Source organism: Equus przewalskii, chromosome 1 (assembly GCF_037783145.1).
Source record: "Equus przewalskii isolate Varuska chromosome 1, EquPr2, whole genome shotgun sequence".
Taxonomy (NCBI): domain Eukaryota; kingdom Metazoa; phylum Chordata; class Mammalia; order Perissodactyla; family Equidae; genus Equus; species Equus przewalskii.
The window spans coordinates 140,479,694-140,492,243 of NC_091831.1; the positions used below are offsets into that span (position 1 = coordinate 140,479,694).

The 12,550-nt window shown below is 38.7% G+C and overlaps 1 protein-coding gene across 12 annotated transcripts in view; it reads left to right on the forward strand.

Annotated features, from left to right (window-relative positions):
* The window catches only part of ATP8B4 (ATPase phospholipid transporting 8B4 (putative)), a 216,324-nt gene that overhangs the window by 87,871 nt on the left and 115,903 nt on the right, over positions 1-12,550 (forward strand). For 11 of the 12 annotated variants that reach the window (XR_011528524.1, XM_070580607.1, XM_008534847.2 and 8 more), the window contains one exon: positions 10,570-10,642. Coding sequence is in view for 11 of the 12 variants with exons in the window: in XM_070580607.1 (XP_070436708.1) it covers positions 10,570-10,642 (73 nt within the window). In the remaining variant the exon portion in view is untranslated. Of the gene's footprint in view, positions 1-1,781; positions 1,966-10,569; positions 10,643-12,550 lie in introns of those variants that run through there. The other variant, XM_070580656.1, reaches the window with a different exon arrangement.

Genomic DNA, 12,550 nt, shown 5'->3' on the forward strand with positions numbered 1-12,550 from the left:
AAATATAACATTACAATGAACTCTTATTTATGTATCACCCAGCTGCAGCCACCACCAACTGCCTGCTATTTTTGTATCCATTCTCATTTTTTTATTTTCTGGAGTATTTTAAAAGCAAATCCTATATATCATATGATATTGTCAGTAAATACCACTTTAGTGTTTCTCTTGAGCAGATAAGAACTTATAGTATATCCAGCCATAATACCATTACTATACCTAATAAAGTAGCACTACTCCCTTAATATCATCCAATACCCGTAAATTGAGATGCATTTTGAAGGTAGAGCCAATATGAGTGCTGCTGTATTGAGTGGGTGTGAAGAGAGAAAGGAGGAGTGGTTCTTGGCTGAGGTTCCAAGATGGGGAAAACTGGGCAAGAAGTATGTTATTGTGGCGGTGGTTGTTTTTTTCGCCTGGACTAGGAAATCAGAGTTCTATTGAGATATTAGTCGTTCTGTAGGGATGTAGAATGGACATTTGAAACTTAGGGGAAAGGTCTGGTCTAAAGATATATTTGAAAGTCATCTGGCCAAATAGGGTGAGAGCCCAGATGCTAGATAGTGGGGAGAGGAGCTCTGGGGCACGCCCAGGTTTGAAGATGGGAAGATGAGAAAGGGCTGGCTAAGGGTTTGAGAAGGAGGGACTGATGAAGTAGGAAGAAAACTAAGGGAATGTGGTGCTCTGGATTTAAAGCAAAGAAAGTGTGGAAGCAGGAGGGAGTAACTGTGCTGGGAAAAGTGAAGACTGAGAACGAATCCTTGGATTTAGCAAAGGAAGAGAGATTGCAGTTGAAGGATAGAGACAAATTCTGATTAGGGAAAGCATGACTAATCCAGAAGAGGAGATACTGGATATAGATAGGTCTTCTGAAGACTTGAAATAAAAATTGGAATGTACCATCCTTATAATGAGGTACTTTATAATAAAAAAAATAGTCACAATACTTTAAGGTATATATTATGTTATAGTTTACAAAGTTCTTTCATAAATTTATCTGATATAAAACTTACAGATGTCGTGATAGATATGCCGTGTTTAAATGTCAGGTGGGTTTATCCCATTTTAAAACCTCAGTTTTATGAATAAAGAGGCATTCTGAGGGGTTGTTGTGAGCCAATTAATGTAGGTCATGGTAGGGAATTCCAATTTTGGTCAACTTCTTGCCCAGGTGACATGCCTGGTTGGAGGTGAACTTGGACCCAAGTCCATGTCTTCTGATTCTAATGACACAGACTCTTTCTTCCATGTTACATCACGTCTTTGGTAAATAGGAGGTCAGGATTCTTCTCTTTAAGAATATAAGGATTTTTAAAAAGTTGATTGCAACTGCTGGTCTATTCTAAACAATATTTTGTTTCTATAGATATCAAGATTGTCCCTACAGAGTCAACCCCAAAGGACAGTCTTTACTATAAAATTTCCTAGTTTTTGTTTAAACAATCCACTAGGATGTGTCATTCATGAATTTGAAACATTACCTTGAACTCTGTTTCTCCTCATAATGAAAGTGTCTAGGGTACAAAACTGACGGCCCAACGAAAGAAATTATTCTAGTAATTGTGAGCAAGAAGATTTATCCTGGTCCTGAGAGAAATATGAATGACATAATAGTTGAAGCCTCCGAAAGCGGAGATATTTTACTCATGACCACAACCAAATCCTGATTGAAATCTGGTGGCGTGATGTTAAGTCATGATTCTGAGAAGCCAAGTCCAGAGGGACCAGAGTAATACGGTCCAGGCGTATAGTTTTCTGATGAGCTCACTGTACAAGGGGACAAAGCTGGGACTGTCTTGAGGAAAAGAAGTTAAGATATCCTTTATTTGACAATTTCTCTGGTCTATCAATTTTCTCACTGGGATTTTGGTGACAGCTGCGTGGCAAACCGTCTAACCCTGTGGTCATTCTCCCGAAGTACAGGTACTCTTCATTGCTGACTGGAAGAATATCCACGTGCTCCAGGTATTAGAGGGCAAAGATGATTTAATTGGGGTTATTTAAGAGCCGGGTTTATATTTTCCCACTCGTCTCTAGGTTTCTTGATAACCACAGTCTGTATCTAATTCCAGTTGTAGCTCCAATACTCAATGCAGTGCCTGGCTCAGAATGCTCATTTTGTGTTTGTGGAACCATCTGGAACTCATTAACGAAGGGTGATGGTACCTCACATGCCAGTGGATGATGATCTAATTAAGAATTCTACCTACATGCTATCCTATTTCTGAGGAACTCCAAATGATAAGTATGACAACCTACTGTGAAGTCATGTTTTAAAATTTTCTTAGAAAGTGTTTAGGAGTTAACATGACTACACATCTAGTAAGTAAATAAACTCTTAATCTTCCAGTGATATCCTTAGCTGTCCTTTGTGCTGCAGAATCAGGAATGCTGTTTCTAGAAATACTAGGTTCTGTGACCAGAGCGAACCACATCATCCCACTGAGAGACGCCTTTACTTTGTCTGCGTTGGTGTGGCATGTATTATTACTTGGCATGTTAAATAACTAATTTCTTCTGGCTTAACAGACATTTGATTCTCTCTTAATCTGGGCCTGTATAGGAAAATTGATTAAGAATACCACTAGAGGCAATGGGAAAGCATAATATAGGCCTTTTATCCTAGAACCAAGATATTCAGGTTTTATTCTCCTACATTGGGAGCTATCTTCTTTTGGAGTGTTTTTCAAAAAGAAAAGTTGTTATTCACTACTGAATTAGATAAGAGCATATTCTCTGATTTCCTCAAAAGAAGATGTGGCACCGGAGATGAAGAGAATGGTTGATCTACTCAGGCTAAGGTGATTGCTTGTAAATTTTTTCCCATCAAAATATGTTCTTCGTATAAGGAATATTTCAGAAAAAGTTATTTTTCCTATAGACATTATTCTTAGGATATTTGGGTAGTCAGCAGTTATCTGTAGAATATTTTTTAATGGAAAGGTAATAAAAATTTATTTCCAGCTTCATTTACTAATCATTGGAAAAAGGAGTGAATTGGATGACCTAAGCTTTTATAGATTTTTCCTCAAAAGTTTGAAAATGGAGGGAGGGGGCAAAAAGACTCACGGCAGCTGGTTGTATTGACTTTATGGAATCAAAACTGGCACTAGTGAAGGAGGAAATAGCTTAGAATTAAAAAAGAATATTCTTATTTAAGAGCATGTCAATAGCAATATTGGGAAGCGGGCTTTCAATTTGTGGTGGATGCTCTACCGTGCCACCCGCATGCCCCTTCCAGACTGCAGAACATATTTCTCCAGCTACCAGGAACGCTGCCTACACACAACCCTCAGCTGTCAGCCCTCTCTGGGAATTGCCCTTGGCTGAGGAGAGCTGTTTTGCTCAAGGTCACCCTTCCTTGCTGGGGTGAGACTGCATCCAGTGATTGGACCATGCCAAGGTATAAAGGCCTGGCCCCCTTGATCCAACTCTGAAGTCTTGTTCCAGCTCCAGAACTCCCCTTGGTTTTGGCTGAGTGTTTGTTGTGACTGCATCAAGGCCCAACTCCTCCCTCTGCCCAACAGTTTTCCTTCACTCCCCCACAGGTGTTAATCCCAAGAGAACTTCCCAGTAAACTTGTTGCACAAAGATCTCCTTCTGAAACTGCTGCCCAGGAATCTGACCTAGACCTAAATAACTCTGTTTTCTCCATGGTCAATCTGAACTATTTCCTTCAGCATTCATGTGTGAAAGCAAATGTAATAGTCTTCTTTGAAAGAATTTTCTTCTGATTTCCGTGTGGTCTCATCATCTATTAGCCATTTCTTGATGGTATTCTCTAAGAATTTATGAAAGACAGAAAGGATCTTAAGAGACTAATTCAGGAGAGGGATTTCATTTAAGGGAAATGATGGGAGAGAATACATTTCCTGCACAGCTCTCAGTAGGCTTATGGTTCAGGTAAAACTTAGGAAGTGAATTGGTCATTCTGTTTTCAAAATAAGAAGGCTAAATTTTATGTGTATTTCTGCATCCAAATAATGCACAATAGGATCTACAAGGATTTACATAAATTAGGCAGGACATTTATAAGATTGATGACTTTTTCTCAGCAAATTGTTAATCTAAATTATCCATGCTGTAGGACTACATCTTGTGTCATCTCCCCTTTTTCCCACCCTGCCCCCCGGCCAAATCGGTGAGACAGTGTCTTCAGCAGCTGATCACAGATCTCCCCGTGTGATTCTGTCTCAGCATAAGCATTGTGCTAATAAGAAGAGAGAAGGAGGAAAACATCTGCATCCTTCAAAATAAGTAGATTCCGAAGATATGAGTATTATGTTCATTCTCCATGTAATGAAATCCTGTTCACTAGTCTGTTGTTGGAGGATTAGGGCCAAGCTGTATGTCTTACTCTCGTGTGGCTCTGACAGCAGTGGGGTTGATAAGAACCAGAAATTGCTGCTGTCCACTGAACATTTGTGTCGGGGGACCGTGCCTGCAAGCTGTCTTTGGATTGGTTGGTTGTAAACCCTGGGAGTGTGCACTATTGCTGTGATCTAATTCCTTCAGCTCCTTATGGTCCATTCTCTTTCTGAATAGACAATATATACTTATCATAGAAAGTTAAGTGAAAAAGAGTGATAAATATAGATTTATTAAGAGCACGGGCTTTGTACTCAGAGAGATTCTGGTTCCAGTGGCTCTGCCACTCACATGTGACCTTGGAAGAGTTTTCTTTTCTCCTATTTTTTTCCTCCCCAACTGGCCTTTAAAATACCACTATATGCAATGCCAAAAATTCAAACAGTACAAAAAAGTATACAAAAACCCGAAGTGTCCCTTCCATCTCAGTTCTCCTTTTCATTTCCTTTCTCTAGTGGCAACCGCTGAACGGTTTTTTGTGTGTCTTTTAAAAAATTTTCTATGCTTGTAAGAACTGAGGTATGTGTAGGTATATCCTTGTTTCAAAACAGAATCTTACCATGCATATACAGTGTTCTGCACGTGCTTGTTTTCAACCTAAAAATGTAGCTTAGAGAATATTTCATTTCAGTACACAGAGATCTACTTTATTCTTTTTAGTGGCTGCATTGTATTCCATTAAGTAGGTGAGCCGTGATTGAATGGGTGTACCGTGGTACATCTCTCTAATCCTTATCAATGGGCACTGATGGTTTCTAATAGATTGCTGTTACAAATAGTACTGCAATAAACATCCTTATACATCCATCTTTGAGCACCTGTATGATCGGTTTTTTAAAGTAGAGAATCTGTATCAAAGTGTGTGAACATTTACGTTTTTGATAGATGTTACAATATGGGGCAGATGACTCAATTTCTCTGAACCTCAGTTTTCTAATCTCTAAAATGGGAGTAGCAACAGTACCTATCTCATAGAGTTGTTGTGAGGATTAAATGAGAACTTACATGAATCATTTTGCCAGATAGAGCAAATGAAAATATAGGATGTCCAGTTAAATTTGAAATGCAGATAAACAATGATAATATTTTAGTATAACTATTTCCCAAGTATTACATGAGTCATGCTTATACTAAAAAATTATTTGTTGTTTATCTGAAATTCAAATTTAATTGGGAGTCATTTATTTTTATTTGGCAGCTCTATGCATTAAGGAGTCAGCTCAGTCCTGGATATGGTAAGCACTCGGTAAATGTTCGTTGCTAGAATTGTTATTAGACACTCAGGGAAATGCTATCACTCAACAAGTGTTTTTGGAAATGATTCTACATTCATTAATTTATTTATCACTCAATCAACAGATATTTATTGAGTGCCTACTATGAACTAGGCATTATTCTGGGTCCTAAGGATACAAAGGTGAATAAAACACAGTCTCTATGAGCAGATGAATACTTTGGTATGTTATAGATCTGACATGGGCTTTAGATGAAAGAAGAAACCCAGCTCAATATATGTGGATTAATTGGTTATCTAGGGCGGGTCAGTTATACTGACCTTCTTTCTTATCTTCTCTCTCTAGTACACCAACACGTCTTCTGTAGCTTTTGGGGAAATCCTCTTTTCAGGAATCTGTTGCTAATGGGCAATCAGGAGCGTTAGATTGTGGAAAGGATGGCAGTAGCTTGAGGAGACCATTGAAGATCTCCTCCTTCTGTCCGTTAAGCTTCAGCAATGGGCTTGGTATCTTGCTCAAGGTAAAGACTTGATTGATAGCCTCTGGAGCCAATAGTTCAGAGTCATGGAGCGTAGTTGGTGCCGTCTCAATCTCATTTTCTCGAGGAGGTTCTTAGCAAAGCCTAACAGCCTAACAGTATGGTGGACCTCATTAGAAAGAAGCAGGTTCAGACCATTTATCAACGATTATTAGACACAGTTGCTGTCTCTCATCACCTTTTCCCAGAACTCAGATTCTCTGATATTCTGAGAGTAGATATATAGCGAGTGTATTTTTAAAAATTCTTTCCTTAAAGTAATTCTGGTCAACATTGTGTGGCAATTAAATCCCATATGTTTTATGGTGCCTTGGGAATTTAAATTTTTTGAGTCCATTACTTGAATCTTGGCTTATTATTTAGCAGTTGTCTTGTGAGTTTACTAAAATAAAGGCTATCTTATTACTCCATCTATTTTTGAAAAATCTGGTTCAAAGAAGCATTAACTAGATTATGTCCATTTCAAAACCTGAAATAATTATATGATGATATGAAAGTTGAAGCATATTTTAAAATCTTGAAATTTCTTGATTCAGTGCAATTACATGAAGAAACTTGCATTTGGAATATTTATATGCTACAATTCCTCCACGAGAGTGGAAGGGCTTTTCTTCGCAAAGGTAAAAGCAAAGTTTGAAGGTGCTGAGTCTGTGGAGCCAAGTGTCACCGTCCCAGCACACGAAGCCATCGTGTGTCCCCTTCGCAGAGCCGTGATGTGGCTTGCTTCACACACAAGCCCTGAGAACAGCTGCACCACATGTGGAGAGCCAGGAGCGTCTGTTTTCATTGTTTCACGATGATGACGAAATGCAATTACTCTACAAGCTAAAATCTTAGAAGAGCTCTAGAAATATTTTAAAGATGAACTTTAAAGCAAACCTTCCTATCTTCCCCTCCAGTCCTGCTGGTCTGTCTTTGATGTTGTGTCGTCAATGGTAATGGTGGTGGGCAGGAAATAAAAATGGTAGGATTTAAAAGATAACCGATTTCAATTCATTTGCAGGTCTTTTTCAGTTTATACTTGTTCAGTAAGCTTGGGTACTTCTGTAGCTATGAGCCTTAGTGCTCATTGAAATATATCTCTGAGGTCCTAGTCAGTGCAGTTATAATTACCTACTATGATAGAATAGGAAACGACATTAAAAAAAAAATCTCCTCTGATTGTATTATACACACTGATTGTTCTATAGATATATATTCAAAAAAGGGTTTAACCAAGGCATTACACACAGCCTATGGTTTACCAGTATCTCCAGATCCTTTTTCTTCAAATCTCTAGTTATATCTGTAGAGGGTTACTTTCTCCTCTCTAAAATAATCTATTTTATACTTCTTCCTTTTCCTCTTCATTCAGTTTCTGGTAACTTCTAGAAGTCATTAAGATGAGTTTCTCTCATAATCTTACTTTGTAAGGGTTGTGCTCTTTTCTTGCCAGGGTGCTGTCCTCCGATCTGACAGGTGTGTCTGTGAGATGGTTGTGTAGGTTGTTGGTGAGGTAGTTGAATAGGGCTAGAGTTGGGGTCAACATCCACGGAATACCGCTTGCCGTTTCTTGCCAGATTGCTAATTGGTTTTGGGTAATATTTCTTTTAAGGAAATATCCCATGCTTGTACACCTTCACAGCAATATTTTGCTTCAACCTCAGAAAAACTTTGTTAAACTGCATTATTGTGGTGAAGGTTCTGCATAGCTCATAGACCACAGAAGTGATATTGTGTCCCATGGAATTTGTATATGCATATACCAGAAAGTTGTTTTTTTTCTTTTTTCTTTTTGTTTTTGTGAGGAAGATTGGCCTTGAGCTAATGTCTATTGCCAATCTTCATCTTTTTGCTTAAGGAAGATTGTTACTGAGCTAACATCTATGTCAATCTTCCTCTCTTTTGCATGTGGGATGCCGCCACAGCATGGCTTGACAAGCGGAGTGTAGGTCTGTGCCCAGGATCTGAACTTGCAGACCCTGGGCTGCCACAGCAGGGCATGCAAACTTAATCACTACTCCACTGGGCTGGCCTTCAGAAAGTTTTTAAGATCTCGAATACTTTTAGTCCTAAGACTTTGGAAGCAAAGTATACGGAGTGCTCCTTTTTTAGAGGAGGACTTTCCATGGGGATAGATGGAGAGGGGGAGGTGAGCAAGGATGAGCAGATGTTGGAGGATGTCTTGAGTAACAAAGGGGCCTTTTGAGAAGAGGAGCTCATAGAAAAACAAATCAGAGAGAATTTAAGTAAGAAAAATCATGGAATACTACTCAGCCATAAGAAACGATAAAATCCGGCCATTTGTGACAACATGGATGGACCTTGAGGGTATTATACTGAGTGAAATAAGTCAGAGGGAGAAAGTCAGATACCATATGATCTCACTCATAAGTAGAAGATAAAAACAATGACAAACAAACACATAGCATTGGAGATTGGATTGGTGGTTACCATAGGGGAAGGTAGGGGAGGAGGGCAAAAGGGGTGATTAGGGTCACATGTGAGGGGATGGAGTATAATTAGTTTTTGGGTGGTGAACATGATGTAATCTACACAGAATTTGATATATATTATGATGTACATCCGAAAGCTATATACTGTTATAATCCAATGTTACTGCAATTAAAAAAATAAATAAATTAATTAAAAAATAAATAAATAAAAGAAAACTCAGGTTTTGGTTTGTTCTCCCACGTAGTGGCTGTTGCTTCTTACCTGTGCAGACTGAACTATCAAATTTGCCTTTTGAAATGTGTAAGAGATCCTCTAGGGTTCCCTTTTTGCTTTGGTTGATTTTCCATTTGGGTGGAAGAAGTAGTGTAGGGTCCTTCCTAGAGCTTCTGGTGTGTAGGAAGGAGGAATAGAGTTTGGAAATGAAACTTAATATCATCTCAGCTTCTTCCTAAAGAAGATGCACTTTCAGTGAAGACTTCAGGGCAATTTAGTATCAGTGCAGTTTCCAGAAATAAAGATACGGTCTCCATCTCAGTCCATTCACATCAACTTTTATCTGAGATACTGTCCCCAAGAAATATTGCTAATGCTCCAAAGGAGGTATCTCCAGGAGAGGTAAACGAACACACAATCCTTACCTGTAAAAATAAATAAAATGAGATTTAGAAGCCTCCCTAGGTTCTCCCGTTGTCATTGAACTAGATAAAGTGCAGAAAAGTATGGCATTGGAAAAATGATTGAATTCTGGCTAGAGATGAAAATACTGCAATTGAAAACTTTCCAGAACAACATGTACTTGGACCCATATTAAAGAAAAATCTTTGAATGTTTAAGCCAGATGACCCAGCAGCATTGATAGTGTGAGGCATATTTCACAGTTCTATAAATATTTAAAACTATTTTCCAGCCTATAAAACAAGTAAATTAGGTTGTTTTTAAAAAACTGCACAATGAAATTAACCTGCCCACCTTGACTTGTGGGGGAACCTGCCCTACTCATCCCAGCCTTCTCTCCTACAAGGGAATTGCTGAGAAGGAAGTGCGAGGAAGGCTTCCAACTTGGAAAACAAAACTGGTTTATATCTCATTTCTAAATTTCAGAAGGGATGATTAGCATCACAGTATTAGCATCCCAGGCCACAGGTGGTCTGTTCCCAGATGGCCTGTCTGCCTAACTCGTCATGAGGGGACTGATCAACTAGACCCAATAACTTTTCATCACAAACCCCTGTGATCTTGGTGAAGGGCAGACTTGGGCTCCATTATATACATGAGCCGGGAAGAAAGCAGTGCAGCAGCAGCTTGGCTGTTTTGTTCTCAACTCTGAGCTTTTGGTCCTAGCCATTAGAATGCCATCAAGCCCGTCCTTCAGCCACCGTGCTTATAGCTGATTTGTAGGTGGTCTTTCTCATTCAGTCTTCCAAGACTTCTTTTATCACCCATTGTTGTGCTTGTCCTTTCCAAAATTTTTATTCTTTTCATCTTACTTGCACTTTAGCTACTGTCCTGGACCACTCTCCTTGCTTCTGTCTCCTCTTTCACTTCTTGCCTCCAGTTAAACAGACTTCTGAGATAATGGCAGTGATGTTTCTATATCTATTAATACAGAGTTTGATAAGGATGTCAGTAATTGAATTTATTTTAACCTCCCCTTTTTTAATGTTCTGGCCAAGGAAATGTAAGCAAGAGTTAATACCTGCTTTATAAAGCTGACACCATGGGGTGGTGGAGAGAACACACAGCCAAGAGTTAGGCATCTTGAGTTTCGCCATGCAGATATTACTAACTCACTGGGTATCCTTGGGCAAATCACTTGACCTCTCGGGGCCTTAGTTCCTATATCATGCAGATAGAAGACTGTTGTGTAAGGTCTTTTGAGTTTAGCATTCTAGAAAAGTCTTATCTGCTTCTGTTATCTGATTCTCTGTTATGAATACATTCCCTTGATTCTTTTCTGTTCCTGAAAAAAATTAATTTTGTTTTTGTTCTTAGACTGCAGAATGAAAAATGGATGAATGTCAAAGTGGGAGACATCATTAAATTAGAAAATAACCAATTTGTTGCTGTGAGTATTTAGTTTTGTTTAAAGAATTTACCTCAGATTAAAATGGTATATGTACTGAAGTATTTACATTTGTAAATTTAGTAAATCCATTACTAATTCAGAGTAATTAACGAAGGAACACCAGGATGTATTAGTAAAAAGTCTCCATTATAAAATGTTTTAGAAGACGTATTGATTAATTACTTTCAATCACATAGTAACTCAGACAAGGATGACTGATTATCACGTGTCCATCTGCTTCATGATCTTTTAAATTAGTACATACAAAAGATTTTAAATCAGGCTGTAAATCGTTTCATATAATTAAGAGCTTTTAAAATGCTTCCGAGTACTTTAAAAAAAGTTTGTTCTCACCTATTTTGAATACTATTCTTCAAGAATAGGATTAGTCTATTTGAAGAAAAGATAAACTATAGGAAGAGAAAATGTATGCTTTTTTTCCAAATAATAGTGATCAGAAAACGTCTATGGATTGTTCCGAATTAATAAAATGCCATTTATGAAGTTTTTCTTAGTGTATCTAATGCACTATAGTTTATATTCTCAAACTGACTATGTTACAATTTTCTTAATAAAATACAAGGGGTCAGTTCAATAACTAAATTATATGTGATTAACTATAGTTCATATTAAATGAAGGGCAATAAAAGCTATATATTAGATTACTTATGAAAATTTGTGAGTGCAATTTTTATATATTGAGTTGTGTTCTTCATTAAATGAGACATTTTCCCACAGGAAAAAAATGTGGCTCCAAGATTTATTTAAAAAAAACAACTCAGGGGCTGGCCCAGTGGCGTAGCGGTTAAGTTTGCCTGCTCTACTTTGGTGGCCTGGGGTTCACTGGTCTGGATCCCAGGTGTGGACCTACATGCCACTCAACAAGCCTTGATGTGGCAGGCGTCCCACATATAAAGTACAGGAAGATGGGCACAGATGTTAACTCAGCGCTAATCTCCTCCCCACTCCCCCCAAAAAAACTCCAACTCAGTTGAGACTCCTAAATATTCGCTTTCAGAAACAGTCTTCTTTCATTAACGCGCAGTGTGTGTATACTGATGCTCTCTCTTGAAGAACCTATGCTAAGGGGACTACTCAGAGGACAGGCCATTCACAAAGAGTTCACACTTTAAATAGAGAAGTGTTTATTTCTCTGACAACCTCAATTCTTTGGAAAATAGCTGAGAACCAAAAATAAAATTGTCACAGAAACCAAAACAGTGGTCTCAAAGTCTGCACTCTGTGACCTGGGCTCCTTATATGTAAGAAAGTCGGCCAGGTTCTTACAATCTATCTATATATCTATCTATCTATCTATCTAATTTATTTTTGGTGAGGAAGATTGGCCCTGAGCTAACATCTGTTGCCAATCTCCCTCTTTTTGCTTGAGGAAGACTGTTGCTGAGCTAACATCTGTGCCAATCTGCCTCTATTTTGTACGTGGGATGCCGCCACAGCATGTCTTGATGAGTGGTGTGTAGGTCCATGCCTGGGATCTGAACCCATGAACCCTGGGCTGCCGAAATGGAGTGTGCAAACTTAACCACTATGCTACGGGGCCGGCCCCACAATCTGTTTATTTTATATTAGACACAATTTAAATTAGCTTGTCCAGCTTCTTTTCCAGCTCATTAAAGATTAGGAGCACTAGGGGGTGGCATCTGTTAGAAGAACATACTCTGTAGGGAAGATGGAGGCAGAGAGAGTGAGGACACTGGATGGGGAATTGGGGGAGACTGAGTCTTCAATCTCTTCCCTCAGTGACAGCATATTAGCTTCTCTTCCTTTGGTTTCTTCATGTGTCAAATCAGGGTGCTAGACCACTATGCGATCTCAAAGATCCCTTCCAGCCCTTACATGCTGCGATTCTCTGTCTGAACTGAGACTAGACTACAAGATTCTTGAAGG